At 39.4% G+C, this 16355-nt stretch overlaps 1 protein-coding gene across 1 annotated transcript; it reads right to left on the bottom strand.

The window, feature by feature from the left end:
* Positions 1 to 572: 572 nt before the first annotated feature.
* Positions 573 to 15815, bottom strand: hlfa (HLF transcription factor, PAR bZIP family member a). Its single transcript, XM_008416506.2, has 4 exons — positions 15459 to 15815; positions 11790 to 12149; positions 4009 to 4211; positions 573 to 3446 (listed from the first exon to the last, which is right to left on the bottom strand). Exons 1-4 carry the CDS (start codon positions 15565 to 15567, stop codon positions 3231 to 3233), a joined length of 888 nt encoding a protein of 295 aa, XP_008414728.1. The 5' UTR covers positions 15568 to 15815; the 3' UTR covers positions 573 to 3230.
* Positions 15816 to 16355: the final 540 nt, after the last annotated feature.

Raw genomic sequence — 16355 nt, 5'->3', positions numbered from 1 at the left:
TCTGAAGATGGACCGGTACGTTTTTGTACTTTGCTCATTTAAGATGCGTAACCATAGCAACAGGGAGCAGCTGATGAACATTTGGAAAAGCTGAAATAATATAACTGAAGCCACAATCTAAAACTTAAAGATTAGAGACACCAGGACCAACAATGGACTAAATCTGAAGGCTGTCATCAGTTCAACCTGGACTTCCAGAACCTCAGCACAACCACAGGGTGCTCTCCTCCACGCCACGCCGCATTGAGGCAGTTCTTCATCCAGGAGCCCAGACCAAATATTAAGAAATTAATATACCTTTCAAAAAACTAATATCTCTGCTTAAAACATCCTTTTTTTTTATTAATCAGATGTACTATTCTAATTTTCTTTTGAGTTTTCATCTTCTGTGAGCCACAATTTTAGATATTACAACATGTAATATTTTACTGTGATAAATCTATATAACATCCAAGTCGCTAGAAATACTAAATATTTCTAGCAATATTTAGAATGTTTAGAAATATTAAACTTTTCCACAATATTCTCATATTTTGACATATACATCTATGTGCAGAGAATGAAAACACATGGGAAAATAAGTGGGATTTTTATTAGACACTGGAAATTACAGACAGAGAGGCAGAGGGCTGAACAACACGTAATAGTCCTTTATGCTGCACTTTCAACACTCTGAAACAGTCTGTTGGTGTTGCCATGAATACAATGGTTACAAATCTGCTGCAATGTTTGAAATAAAACGAAGGTTCAGGAAATCTTTCGGCACCAATCTGGAGCCATCAGGGCGGCGCTGTATGGGACCAAAACACTGGGAACAGTCGGTGGATTAAAGGCACTGGAACAAACTCACGATTATTATGGTTAATATTTCCAGGTGAGGTAGAGAGATCACTCCACACATGAGGTACGTTTGGGATTTCACGGATCATTACTGGCTTTTTCCTGCTTGATTCTAATAAAAAACAAAGACGCTCTGGAAGCTTTGGAGCCTCAAAAGTGATGAAAACTCTGGGTAACAAAATGGTGGCATAAAATCGCTCACACCTGTGGACCAGATCAAAAACGCTCCGAAAAGTCTCAGTGGAATGTGACAGTTTTGTTTTACAGTGGCGGAGGTTCCAGGATTATTTCATTTCACTTTTACAATCTTTAAATGAACCAAATACAAAAGATCCTAATGAGCATGACTTCAGGAGACAAATATGGAAGTCCAGAGATGCCAAAAACTTAATTGAAATTAATGAGCAACTAAAAAATCCTGATAAGAATATGTTAAATGTGCTTTGTTGAATTATAACAGAGTTTCTCCCCACTTGTGTTCAAGAAGTATGTAGTGTTGCTTTAACTTAATGAAAAATTTATGGCAGGGATGGAAACTGCAGAATATCTAATTTTCAAGCGGATAGAGTCAGCTAAAAACAGCAACCGTCACTAAAAACCATGATGCTTCCGAGGTGGTTAAAGTTTGATGTGATATTTTATGAGCCTTTTAACAAAATAAAATGCAATCTTTTCAAAACTGAATGAAAAAAGAATTTATGGCAAAAATATTTTAAAAAGTTTTTGCCATTAACAAGAGGTCAAATTAAGCAGAGCTGGTTTATTTGAATAAAATAATTAGTATACAAATTTGTGTTGATTGGGGATAATTGCTTCCAAAACAATCTTTAGTATGTGTAGGTTATGTGACACCTGGCATTAGTGGCCTCTTCTACTGCAGTGAGATGACGTTTGAGGTAAATCTTTCTAGAACAGGTCACGTTTTGCACAATTAGAGCAAACTGCAAATATTTGCATTTAATAATCTTTAGGATTTTCATGCATATGCAAAAAGATGCCATCATTTTGACACCTCTGGTCTTTCATACCTGCCATGATCTGCCTTGTGAAACAACATATCCTCTGATGGGTGTCTAAACATGACTCATAACTCCAGTTTCAATCTAAAGACTTTGCAGTTAAAAACAAAACAGCAAAAACGACAAAAGAAGTCTTCCAAGGTTCATCACTCGGGTTCAGGGACTCGCTACAACTGAGGAAAACAATCGCAGAGCAGCAGGAAGAACCAGCTATAGTTTCCCTGCCGTCATAGTAACGCCATCCCATGTTTTTGAAAACATTAAGTACATTAAGGAGTGATGAAATCATATTTTATAATTACGATAATGCCCCCAATAGTTTGGTTTCCTTCCCATTCCGTCAAATAGAATATCAAAATACCTCTTTATTTATTCATTTATTTTATTAAACACATTTTTAATATTTCTCTGGACCTGTTGTGCCTTTAAAATACACAATTCACCAATTTTTTTTATATATTTATATATATTGGAAAAATACTGTACAAAAAAGGAACAAGGTATAGATTTCTAGAAACATCTCTGGTTTGGTCTGCAGGAAACAAGCTGACGGGGTGAACCACAGTATTGGACAACACCATCCAGCCTTTTTTTGTCTTTTACATTCATACAGCCATCTTTGAAAAGACGGCAAACAGACGCCACCGACAAGACATCTGCACCGAGTCCTAAAAGAAAGAAAAAACAAAACAAAAACACTCGGACTAGTCATGCCAAGTCAAACAGAATCCAAAGAATCGACAACTAGTCCAAAAAAACAAACAAAAACTGAGAAATCATGCTTAAACCTGAAGAGAAGGAGGCTAAACAACCACAGCTTGCAGAGGAGTAAGAATACTAACAATTATATCAACAGAATATATATATATTTATTTATAGATATAAAAACAACAATCTTCCATCTGACAAATAAAAGGGAGATAAATAGGAGGAATTTTCTTGAACCGGATCCGATTGTGAGACGCTAGTTAGTGCAGAAGTTAACGAACGGGAGCAGGAGGTGAAGACATATTTAAAATTATTGCTCAAGAAATTAAAACATAATACTAACAGAGAGCAAAATGTTCCTGGACTGGACAGAAAATACTAACATAAGTGGTTAAAAACGACAAAATAAGAAGGATTTTAGTCCTGATGTGATGTAGAGAAGGAGGCGGGCTCAAACTCCTCACAGTGGGAAGTACGCACATGGAAATATATTTATATCTATTTATTCAAACCGTGTAGAGAAATCAAAGGAGGAGCAGACGAGATGAAGCTGAATAAAATACCAGAATCATACAGGTGGGGGTGCCGCCATTAGAGACATTGTCCTTCAAACAGGAGGGCAAACTGGAGGGTCTGGGAGCAGAGGTGGGCCGCCGGAGGGGCTCACAGGGGCCCGTGTCGCGCCTCGTATTTAGCCAGAATGTTCTTGCAGCGGCCCAGCTCCTTCCTCAAGTCGGACACCTCGACGCGCAGCGCGGCGTTCTCCTTCTCCAGGAAGCCGGCGCGGATGGCGATCTGGTTCTCCTTGAGGCGCCGCGCGTCCCGCGAGCGCTTAGCCGCCACGTTGTTCTTTCTGCGCCGCGCCCAGTACCTGTCGTCCTGCAGGGAGCAGCGGAGAGCTCAGTCAGCAAAACAATGTGGCAATGAAATACTGAAGATCAATTATGCTTTTATTTTGAAGGTGAATCCTGTCACTAACGATTATAAAAAGGCTGGAACATTCTGCTGATTTTTCATTTAACCACTTACGGTTAATTTATACAATATTATAAATACATAAAAAAATACAAAAAACAAATAGTTCAATTAATTTTTAAAAAAGAAAATGAACATTTTATTGCCTAAAATGCAATAACAGCAGTGAACGCCTGATGATTCGCAGCAAAACATGCATCTGCATAAACATCTGAAAAGATCAGCTGTTTCTGACTGACTTAAAAGTTTAGAAAATAAGGAAGCAAGGAAGGAAGGGAAAGAGGGAAAAAGGAAGAGAAGAAGAAAGAAAATGAGAAAAAGGAAAAGCGGAAGAAAAGATTCAAAGTTAATATTTTATAGTTAAAATCTAAATCTGCCGAAATGGAAAGAGAAAGATTTTATTTCCCATGTTTTGGTTCTGAGTTCTGGTTCTGGTCTGACCCACAGACTGATGACTCTTCCTCACCTTCAGGTCCTCGGGGATGAAGACTTTCCGGGCTTTCTTGATCATGGGCTGCGGCTTCAGCTCCTCGGCAGAGAACTTGCGCTTCCTGGGGTCGAACATCTCCTGACCCGGAACGCTGGACAGCGCCAGGTCGGCCGGGTCCGGATCGTACGTCACCGGGACCTGGATGGACTCCGGGTCGATGGGGCTGGGTGTGTCTCTGGCTGCGGACCGGACAGAGGAGACAAACGGAACATCAGAACCGGGAGGCCATGTTTGTTCCCTGTGAAGCTTCCAGTTCTGCTTTAGGCAGTAATACATCCACCGACCAGCAGGTGGTGCTGCCACACAACGATTACACAAACCCTCGACCAACAGCTGACCTGGAAGCAGCAGGTTCTGATTTTTTGCTATAATCTGATTTTTTTGCTACTAATTAAACACGACTGCGTGAACGCGTTACATCTTCAAAGCGACCAGAAACCACAGAAGAAGAACGTAGGCATCACACAGCAGCACATCGTTTACAGAAGTAATAATAGATCATGTTTATTAATCAATTTTAACATTTATTCAGCAATGGGAGCTCTAATTCAGACACAGTGGAGGCTTTCAGTGGAGGTATTTTCCTTCTTATATCCAACAATTATATAATCAAATATGACTTTAAAAGACTTTGACATTGTAATTTAAAGTCTCTTTAAAAACTCCTGCTCTTTCTGAAACTTGTTTTTGCCAGATGTGCAGTTCCATCAGTTGTTTGCTAATGGCTGCTGGCTAGTCTGAAGGAGCCGAGCAGGAGAGGTCTGCTCTGTGAGGCCTAAGTTTTGTAGCTCTTAGGAGGAGCTTCGTCGTCCAAGGCGGGGCTAGGCCCACCCAGGCGTTTTGCCCAGGTGAATGGTTGCCATGGCGATTAAAGGATTTCTCAAACATGCATGAAAGAATCAGAGCAAAACTTCAGGTTTGTTTTTGTTGGGGGTTGTAAAGTTAAGAAATGTGGATTTTACATAAATCCACTTTTAAATTACATTTTTATCAACAGATAAGTAATTAGATTTTTTTTAAGTCAGTCATTGTATTCATCTGAAAAATTGTACCCATATTTCATTGTACAATATTTAATTGTTACAATAATAATAATAATCTATTATATTCAGTGTAGAACATAAGCAGAAAGCTAATAAAAACAAAGCAGAACTAATAGTAAATGTTAACAGTTTGTTTGGATGTTAGTCAGACGAGTGGAGGAACTGACACAGACTTCTTTTAGTTTGAAAATTATCATTTTCAGCCATTGTTTAAATCTCGATTTACAGCATCTGGCTTCTTCTGGTGCCAAATTATGACTCATTTCTCATATTAATAGTGTAAAAGTCGGATAAAACGCAATATGAACGTTCAGACGGGTTTAGAAACAATCAGATACGATGTAGTCTCAGATATGGAAGAGGAACAAATCGGATGCTTTAGGAGGTGAAAAGATTTGAATTGGTCCGTTCAGACTGCAGGGATAAATCTGGATTCGCCCAGAACAGCTCCAGGCGCTACGTGCATTTTCATCGGCTGCTGATCCGCTGGCGGCTCGAACATCATGACCCACATTAACGAGGTCGGAGCCGCTGACCTGCGCTGCAGGAGATCCGCTGGAACAAACGCTTCTAGATCTGAAAACCCAAAGCTATCTGACATCTACCATCACGTATTCTGCTGAATGGTTCTGATTCAGACATACGGGAGACTTTCCTGCCAAAAACACTAAATCCTACCAACTATCTTTGGTTTAGTTAGTAGTGGAAATATCTCAGAACTCTTAACATAAGGCAAAATGAACGTTCAAGAAGCTTATTTTGAGTAAATAATTCCTTAATGTTGATTTTAAAAGTGGTAGATTATTTCACTTATAGTAAAACATTTTTCACATGTTAACAATGAAATAATCTGCCAGTGGAACTAGAACTTTTTCACCAATATTAAGAAATTATTGACTTCAAACAAATTCCTATATCTTGTTGAAAAGTTACTTGTAAATTAGTTTGATCTTAATTCATATTTGCACTAGGAACTGGACAAAAGTTCTGGCTTAATTCTGCTCTGATCGTAATGTTGTTCCAGGAAATGGCTTTTTATGAGTCGGTACACTCTGGTTAATGACTGCTGTGATTATTTGAATAATCGATTAATCGTGATTAATCGTTTCAGATCTAGTTCTCAGTGTGTTTCTCTGCCGTTTCAGACAGATAGATGTCTCAGACTTTGTTTCTCATCTGTTCTTTCATTTCTAAACCAGAGACCAGATTAAAGATAATCCGTCTTTAAGAGGCGACACAAATAGTCCGACCTGACCTCTGCGAGGCGAGCGCAGGTAACCCAGGCAGAACCGGTCCAAACAGGAACGTCTAAACTCAACGACCCGGTTCTGACCAGACCCAAGAGGAGGAACAAACTGAGATTAATCAGCAACCTGCGGAGGACGACCTGCTGGGTTTCCATGGAAACCTCTATACCAAATTCAGTAACGTTTTATTTTATTTGTTATACTGCAGTATAGATTTATTGATTTTACGGATTATCGTCTGGATCCAGCTTGACGTCACGCTCAGCAATCGTATCGGGCTTTTTATGATTTTATGAGCGCTGTCGTCATGACGACCAGCCGTATCTCTGAACTGTTGAACTCAAGAGTCGGGTGGAAGAACGGGAGGGTGAACTCTATTTACTGTAAATACTCTCAGAGGAAGATCATTTCAGGTCGTGAAGGTTCTTTATTTCATCTCAAAAAACCTTCCAGCTGCAACGTTGAGCCTCAGATGATAAAATATACCAGAGAGAGAGAACGGCAGCTCTCCATCGACTGGCTGGTTTCCCATCACTCTCCTGGTTAATTAGTGAAAAATCTGCATTTTCTTCTCTGTAAATTCATTAAAACTGAAAACCTAATCTTCTGCAGTTTCCACTGGTTTAAGGTTTAGCAGAAATCAGATGAAGGTTAGTGATCCACCATTTGAGGCATGAATGGGGCAGATTGTGCAACTGATGCACATTCTGCAGAAATATTTAAAAGATTTACAAAGGAGGTTTTATTTTTTTATGCTTGTGGTACCTATTAATGTTATTTTACCCTATTTATTGATAATAACAAATAATGTAATAATTATAGAATATATTTATAAAATGAATTCATAGTAAAATATTAATTCTTTAGAAAAAAATAATGATCAACTGTGTGAGAATTAACTTATTTTCTGATATTTATGTTTTAAATCTTTCAAAGCTTCATCCTGAGGTTTTCCATCTTACTGCAGCTCTGGTTAAAACTGAAATGGTTGCATTAGATGCATCAGACTCTGAAGAAAAATATAAATATCACTTTCTAATGATGAACCAGTGAATTTATCAGTTGTCCAGAAACAATTTCAGTTCATTTTGAGGTTTAAAATAAAGTCATCTTAAACTGCATGACTTTGTAGTTTAGCGCACGGCATTCTGGGTAAATACAACTAAAACAAATGCCTAGCAACAGCGTGTTCATTCATCACTTTCTAAAGATGCACTGGGCAGGAGTTCAGCCGACCAGAACCAAACTTAGTTTATTTCAAGGTTTAATTATTTAGTTTTGACATTAAATGGTATAACTTTTTAGATTAGTGCAGGGCATTCTGGGTAAATACAACTAAAACAAACGCATTAATCTAGAGCAGTGGTTCTTAACCTGGGTTCGATCGAACCCCAGGGGTTCGGTGAGTCGGTCTCAGGGGTTCGGCGGAGCCTCTGCCACGGAGATAAAGACACACTTGTGTGAAGTCGTGATTTGAACTTGTGTCTTTAATTACTTCAGCAAAACTCACCGTTTTTACCAAATTCTATAGTCTAAATCTGCTCCTTAGTCGCATCTTTTCGGGGTTGCTACTGCCTCTAGTGGTGTGGGGGTGGTAACACAGCTAATAATTACATTACTAAATCAGAATACCGCAAAGTATTTTGTGTGTCGGCGGGGAGAGATGGGGGAGTGGGGATAAGAAGGGTTCGGTGAACGCGCATATAAAACTGGGGGGTTCGGTACCTCAAAAAAGGTTAAGAACCACTGATCTAGAGCTAGCAGAAGAAATGGATCATGGTCTTTCGCCAAAAACGAGAGAAATCCTCCAGCCGCTAAAATCTGACGCCTCTCCATGTTTGTTTACATTTAGTGAAGAAGGAAGCTGCGCTCGCGTCTTCTTCAAAGGTTTATGTGTCGTTTCTTTCTGCTGTTCTTGCTGCAGCGCCACCACAGGCGTGAAGGGGAGCAGATTTCTCAATCAATTTGGATCATTTGACACGATGCAGTATGAAAGCGAACTGCAGCAGCTGAAAGTAACAGATGTTGCAATTTTGGTTGCAAATTGGACCAAATCTACCAAACTGCCAGGCGTAAAAAACCCTTATAAAACGGGTTATGTGAATTTTACTCAAATTAAATAAAGTTCAACAAAAAAACTGCTGTTGAAGCTTAAAAAACAACAACATTTCTTTAGTTTTTCACCTTCTGATCACTGATCGAAGCCAACCAAAGAAATATTGGTTGGTTCTGATCTGATGTCAGAAACTAGATGGAAACGTTCTGATTTAAATCCCTGTGTGTCTCGAGACGGAGATGATTTCTTCCTTCAGGCACCTGGAGTTGAATAACTGGAGTCAGGTGCAGCTCGACCTGCGACCCGACTCCCCCTCCGGCCGCTGAGGGGTCGATGTCCCGAATGCGACCTTCGACCTGTGAAGGCCGTAGCAGCGGCACACCCAGGATGTTATCTGCCAGCTGCAGGTCCTGCGACGCTGCGGTGCTGGTTAGACGAGACCAGACTCGCTGAGCTGGAACAATGTGGCGCGCACGTGACCGGAGCACGCCCGAGTCCATGTGACCTCTGCAGGGTACAGCGTGTGCTCTGAGTCTGGGCCGGGTCCCGGGGGGGATGGGACAGGAAGCAGAGCGAGTGGAGTGGACGTAGGGGGGAGAGAAAGGGAGAAAAGCAAAGGAGGGGGCTCCGGTTTGCAGCTCGGCGTTGCACACGGCTACCCGCATGCGCCCGTCACATGGCGCCGCACGCCAGAGGAAACACCATCCTGGCTTCACGTGAGAGCAATATGTGAACCCAAACAGAACCCAAACAGAACCCGGACACATGAATGTCAAACAGAGCAGGAGTTCCTCTAAGATCTGAGCTGAAGCTGCAGCCTGAAAAATCCTCAAACGCCTAAAAAATTTGGAGCCAGTCTGACTGCAGGATTGTCTGAAGAAAATACGGAGGACCAAACCAGCCATAATTATTTAAATAAATCACTGAATGATTACTTTTTTTCTACTAATTCAGTCACATTGTAAATAAATGTTTCAGTCATGTCACATTTTAAATTCATTGAAATGTGAATAATAAAAATATTTACCTAATTTCCAAAAAACAGTGAAATAATTTTGTGGGCGGGGAAAATTTAGTAGTGGCATATTTAACGAAGCACATAGACATTTTTTATAAAGCATTGATTTATTTCTTCTTCCAACTATTAACATTGTTCAATTCAGGATTTAAAGGATTTAAAGAGCAGACATTTTTTTTTCTTTTATTGTCATTATTGTTAGAATTATTACCATTATCAATAATTTTTCTGATAATATAAAACTAAATTTTTTTTATAAATATTCCATCAATTTAAATTGTAACAAACACACCTTAGGAAATGCGAGTAAAAATGTGCAAATATTCATTTTTATTGAGTGTTTTTCACATTCTGATAAATTTCCTGAGAAATGGGAACAGTAAAATAGTTATAAGAGTAAAACGAAGCTGATTAATTTTCCATGCATTTGTTTTCATCCCTGCATTTTGTTGCTTTATTTTGGATGACTTTTATCCTTAAAACTTAAGATTCTGAGATTTTATTTAACAAAATGTGGGATAATCCTCCTCCCCGGCGATGCGTTCAGCACATTAAAGGTGAGGTAAGACCTGTTTACAGAACCTCCAGCCGGGTTCTTCCTTCCTGAAAGGAGGAAATGTTTGGGAGGAGTCGGACCTCCAGCAGCAAACATCTCCAACTAAACCGGACTCAGCAGCTGGAATCAAACCGATCCGTTATCGTTTGATTAACCTGAAAACATCTGACTCACTGGGTCAGTGAGGCCCTCCGACAGGCACGAGTGGCCCCTCACTGGGACCCCGCCCCTTCAGGTAAACACCCTCAGGGTCTCCATCTGTTTATCTTCCATGATCTGATCCGCTGGCCAGCAGCCGGTCAGAGTCTGGAAGGGAACTGGTCCCCGGATCAGGCAGGAAAAGCAGCCGCTGCCTCCTGGATGCCAGCTCGTTACGTAACCGCTTCCTTAACGAGACGTTTTCTGCAGTGACCAAAACGCCAGGCAGATTCAAAAACGTGTGAATCTGAAAGTTTCCTCCTTGGGGAGTGGGGTGAAGTGAGTTTATGTGGTGCAGAGAGTTCAAGCCTGAGGCACAGCTTTAAAAAAAACCAAACAATGTGGAGTAAACAAAAACAATGAGGGGGCGGGGCTTCTTTCAGCCAATCGGAGCTCAATGAGAGCCGCCCTGCTGCATACTTCATCAGCCCGCAGCATTACTAACAGATTGAATCATTTTCATCCCAACCTGAACAGGGTTTCTGCAGGTTTTAGCAAGTCAGATCTAAGACTTTTTAAGACCTTTTTAATGCCACTTTAAATGGTATTGAAGGCTAAAACAACTACAAATACAGGGAATTCTTGGGGGACTCTACTGTGTCAAACTTAAGACTTTTTTTCCCTTTCTTGCACAAACTGCACCTAGTCTTGCATTTACCTGGTAACAGAAATGCAAACTAAGCATTAATTTGCCTTTACACTTGATGAAAAAAAGTTAGCAAGCTAGCTAACTAGCTTGCTAACTAGTTAGCTAGGTATATTATATCAAAGGTATATTAGCAATTACTTACTGGAGGCATTAACCACCTGAATTTAGAAAACATGATTATGTCCTGCTAGAAAAATAGAGTACATAGAATATAGGAGACAATATCACCCTGCCATGACAAACTTTAAGACCTGTGATTAACGTATTCAAAGACAACATAATTTTTTCTAATGGATTTAAGTTTTAAGGCCTTAATTTTAGATATGCAACATTAAGACATTTTAAAAGTCACCTAGAATGAAATTAAGGCTACAGAAATAGCTGTTTGGGGACGGTTATGTCATTCCAGAGCAGAACTTGTGTTTGTGAGACTATGTCATGAAATCACAGCCATACGGTTGCCTAAATAAAGAAGCAAATATAGTTCTCAGCATCACTAATACCACAAAATATCATGGTAAAACTTTAAGTTCGTATCACCCAGCCTAATAAGACTACATCATCCTGCCACGGCAAAATTTAAGACCTGTGATCAACGTATTTAAAACCAACTTAAAATTTTTCTACTGACTTTAAGAAATTTTAAGGCCTTATCTTTAAATACACGAATTTAAGATTTTATAAGGCATTATCTTTAGTTACATAAATTTAATTCATAAAGCCTTGTCTTTAGATACACAAACTTAAGACTTTTTAAGATCTTAACTTTAGATACATTAATTTAAGACTTCATAAGGCCTTAACTTTACAGGAATTTAAGACATTTTAAAGAACTTAACTATGGGTACATGAATTTAAGTCGTTTAAGACCTAAATTTTAGATACATTTAAGTCTTTTTAAGGATGCACAGACAACATCTAAGGACATGTGGAGGACATTTGAGGACCCACGTGTGTGAGTGAGCAGGTGTGCCTCAGCATGCTTCCTACCTGCGGCGGTGGGGCTGTGCAGGCAGGTCTGAGGCGGCATGGCAGTGTGAACGGAGGTGGTGGCGCGGCTGCTGAGGTCCACCACTGAGGGGCTGGGTGGCTTGGGTGGCGGGGCCTGCTGCAGTGCTGCCTGGGACGGCTGCGCCGCCTGCGGGGCCTGCTCGCTCTGGGCCGTGTTGGCTGGGATGCCGTTTTCCGACAGGAACTCCTCCAGGTCCATGTACTCCAGCTGGAAGTTGTCGCCGTCGTACGGCAGGGTCTTGTCCCACAGGGTGGGCCCGAGGAAGGCCGACTGGGGGTGGCTGGCTGTGCTGCTCTCATCTTCCAGCTTTTTCTCTTTCTCCTTATCCTTCCCGAATCCTGAAAAAAGAAAACAAATCCCATCAGATTTCATCCTGGACTCATCTAGTAGGAATCTGCGTCACTTCAGTCTAATCAGGACCAGAAGCTGTGGTCAAAACAAAACCACAGCCGATTCAACAACAAACACCAATTAGTAGGCATGTTAGAATAAATCAATTAAACGCATGATAAATTAAAACTAACTCAATCATTTCCATTTGCATCATTTAAAGTTTTTCTCTTTTATCTCTTTCCAAAACCTGGCTGGCAAAAGAATTGGTCTCAATTAGCCCTTAGACTGAAGCACAGTTTTATTTATAGAGACTTCATAATTCATTTTATTTGTTGTTTCTGTTATGTTTATTAAATTTGGATATGTAAAATGTCTCCCAGTACCAGTGACAAGTGTTCATTAGAATTTAAAGTTTATTGATCTTTGATATTGTGTTCTCAAAACAACAGTAACGAAAACTTCTGGGATAATTTACCGCCCAGCAACACTTGTTTTTGTGGCAAGCCCACCAATTAGGCATTAAAGTTATCAATTAATGCGTTAATATAAAGTTGATCAATTTTATCAATCTACTGGTGAGCAGTCATTTGAGGGCCGACCGTCTTTCCATAACATGAAGGGCTAAATTTAAACATCATTAAAATTTACTTTGTCAGCTGTATGTAATATTGACTGAATAAACTGAAAAATGCTTGTCACATTATTAAACTTATATTTCTAAAATATAACACAGGAACCTCTGAAGTTGCACAACAGAAAAGAGGAAAGAAATGCATACAGAAACCGCCTGTATTTGCTCTTTATAGAATATTAAAACGTCACTGCGTGAAGCGCTTTAACTCACAACAATCTCCAAAAATCAAACTTGCTTTTTAGCGCCTTGTTTTTTTCCATCGTGTTATAATTTTGTGTTATAATTTTTATCCGTTTTTCTGTCGTCACATCATCCTCACCTTCGTAGCACATCAGTAGTTTTCAGTTTATAATATTATATTTATCGGCTCAATGACCGCCATTAATAAGGTGAAACTTAAGGAGCTGGTCGAGTGTTTATAATTCAAAACAAACCGCAGAAAATGCATTTTGCATCCCACCACGGACCGTTGGACCGTTTCTTTCCCATTTTGGTAAGGTCGCCATCTTTGTTTCTTGGCTCCGCTTAAGGATGACCAGCTGCGCCCTCTGCTGGACGACGGTCAAACTACAAACACTAAAGACGGTCGAAGCTGGCGTTAAGTAATCGGCTGGAGCTAATTTGAATCTAATAAACCATTAATAGTCAATTAATCGTAAGTCAATTAATTGTTTGTATCCCTAATACCAATGTCCATAACTAAATAAATGACAATAACAAAGCTATTTTGGATACAATTAGTGGTAGGAGTTTATATTTTAAGTGCGATACATGCACATTTTGCCTGTCAGTAAAACAGTGGGAACCCGGCCTACTCATAAGATTTTCTGCTTAAAGTAACTCCAAATTATTTGTGATTTCATAGAGGTGGGGCCAATTGGTAGTTTCACTCAATTTTAAGAGCTTCTGGTCTTAAAAATGACCTAGAAGCAAATTAAATACATATATATGTATATATATATTAGATACATTTTTATTTTATCCTATTCATTCTAGATAAGTAGGAAAATAGATTTTTCACATCGGGACTGAATTATCCTGCATTACATATTTACTCTTTCAACTTTAACACCTTAATCTGTTTGTATTATCTTTAAAAAAAACATTTTTGTACCTTTTATTGTTAAAATCCCAAAAGTAAAGTTGTTTTGGCATTATGATAGTTGTGAAATTGTTCTTTTTTATTTAATTTATTAACTCATTTGTGGTTCAAGCTAAAAAGCCTAAAATCCCTGATCCTGATCGCAATTGATGGCTGAAAAATATTGCTCAAATATTATTAAATTTTTTTTCACACTTATCCAGACAAGGAAATTGATTTAAAAGGGAACTTCCCCATTCATTTTTTAAGAATGCGTAGGAGTCCAGAAACCTTCTCACCTAACTTCCTGTTAGGTCAGAAGTGGGCCTTTAATTTTTGAGGTTTCTCCTTAATGACAACCTCCAAATCCATAATGGCAGCTTGTAGTATATATTCATAGACTGTAATATCTTTTACTTTTTGTATTTTGGTTCAAAAAGTGAAACTAAAGTCCAATCAGTTACACAGTTTGAGTTTTTGTTTTTATCCATGTCCAATATTTTATGGTCCAGTTGATAAAATCCAAAATTTAGTTTCTTAGACCAATTAAAGAGAAAAAGGTAGGCCTACTAAACAATATGCCCATGTGAATTCAATAATTTTTGTGGCAAAAATCTTGAATATCTAAAATTCATTGAAGTCTGTTGTTATCCATATGCACCTTTATCCACCACTTTTTCCCTCCACTTAACTTTCCATTAAAACGCTTAGATACAGCAGCTTCTTTTGTCGTTCACCTCCAGAGCATCTACATAGCATAGCAATTCTGTATTAAAAATACTTTTTTATTCTTATTATTGGTCTGACAATATTAAATTTTTATGAGAAACTGAATGTTCGATCTTCTTTAGGTGTAAACCACAATCACCTAAATATATAAATATATGAAATAAACACAACTATACTGAAATAAATAAAGTTTTCAATTATATTCTGATGTGTTGAGATGAACACGCAGGTGTTTTTTTAAAATGTCCTTTGTAAACAAGTCTACCCACCTCTCTCTGTCATCCGACTGGAAGAAACACTAGAAGCTGTGAAAATGTTCAGTAAACCGTGAGAAATGTAATATTTGAGAAGCCTGGCCCTTTAAAGGTAAACATTATCCGCCATTCATATCAGCGAACATCCATTTAACACGTCCTGAGAGGCTTCAACATGGAAAATGCCCTCTACCGACAGGTATCGGTACTGCTAATGAGTCCCATTGAAGACAGCGGGGTTTAAATGTTATAAACAGCGCTGTACGCTATTAACAGCGCAGACACAACAGCAGCGCGGTTAAATCTGGACTCTTATGTGTTCATTGAGAAAATAACTTCATGTTTAAATCACTTACTGACTGAATTTGACGCCAAATCTGCCAGTTATAAACATTAAACCCGAATTACCTTTGCCGCTCCCTGGCAAATCAGATTACGGTTTAATTTTTAACAAAGATCGCAAACTACACAGACGCGCCACTTTTAGGTGATTTGGTTGACCTGTGTCCTTTAAGTTCGCTCTATTTGTCAGATCAAAGAAGTGCGCCAACAAGCAGTCCTACGTGCACCTGTGTGCGCAGTAAGTTTTGCACATTTTTTTTTAAAGACAGCGTACCTTCATCGTGGTGAAACGGGAGTTTCAGCGGGTTTTCCAGCAGGGATTTCAGGACGCCATGAGTCGGCGGCAGGAAAGTTGGGTTTACAGGTCTGGCCATTTTCTCCATTTCACTTGAAGGGCAGCAGGAGTAAAAAAGATTAAATGTCCCCAAACCCGGTTAGTAATTAATACAAATAAAAATAAAAAAAATAGTTCAAAAAAATAATAAAAACTCGCTGTCCGGCTCGTGGAGAAACCCACGCAGGTGGAAAAAAGGAGACCACACTCCGCTCAGCGGCAGCAGCGGCGGCGGCAGGAGCAGGACGGTGAGCGGCTGGATGGCTGTCTGTCGTCGGGGCTCTCTGGCAGAGAGGAGGAGGAGGAGGAAGGCGGGGAGGTGGGGGGAGCCGCTGCTGCACTCCCCCGTGCATGTGAGGAGACGGGCGCCAGTGACGTCAAAGCACCAGGGAGGGCGGGGACTGAACGTTCAGGGACGTCAGGTAAAACCCCATGTCCGTGCTGCCTTTACTGACAGTTGGGTGCGACCGCGAATCAGGGCCATCGTAGATGGGAAAAGAAGGAAAGAGAAGAATATATTTCTGCCAAAAAAAAAAAACCTCTGGAAAAATTGCTAAGTAAAATAAAAATAAACTCTGAAATTTTCTGGAAAAAACATGAAAATTTCTGAGTTTCAAAAGTTGAAAACTTGCTTAAAAAATTCTGAAATTTCGAGGGTCATCTCAGAAAGTTTTGGGGAAATATTTGAGTTTCAAACATTGATTTAAAAAAAATTTTTTTTTTACTTTTGACACTCAGAAATATCCATGATTTTTCTAGATAATTGAAATAAGGTTGTTTTTTGTTTTTTTTTTTTAGAAAAAAATCGAAATCCGTGATTTTTCTATAAATTTCTGG

The sequence above is a fragment of the Poecilia reticulata genome, linkage group LG8, assembly GCF_000633615.1.
Source record: "Poecilia reticulata strain Guanapo linkage group LG8, Guppy_female_1.0+MT, whole genome shotgun sequence".
NCBI lineage: Eukaryota > Metazoa > Chordata > Actinopteri > Cyprinodontiformes > Poeciliidae > Poecilia > Poecilia reticulata.
Note: the sequence above shows the minus strand (reverse complement) of the source record. Positions and strands in the feature narration are given on the sequence as shown.

Coding starts and splice junctions, on each gene's coding strand:
- hlfa (XM_008416506.2), bottom strand. CDS start 15,567: ATGGAGAAAATGGCCAGACCTGTAAACCCAACTTTCCTGCCGCCGACT. Junction 4,212..11,789: donor GCACAGCCCCACCGCCGCAG/GTAGGAAGCATG, acceptor TCCGGTCCGCAG/CCAGAGACACACCCAGCCCC. Junction 3,447..4,008: donor TCATCCCCGAGGACCTGAAG/GTGAGGAAGAGT, acceptor TGCTCCCTGCAG/GACGACAGGTACTGGGCGCG.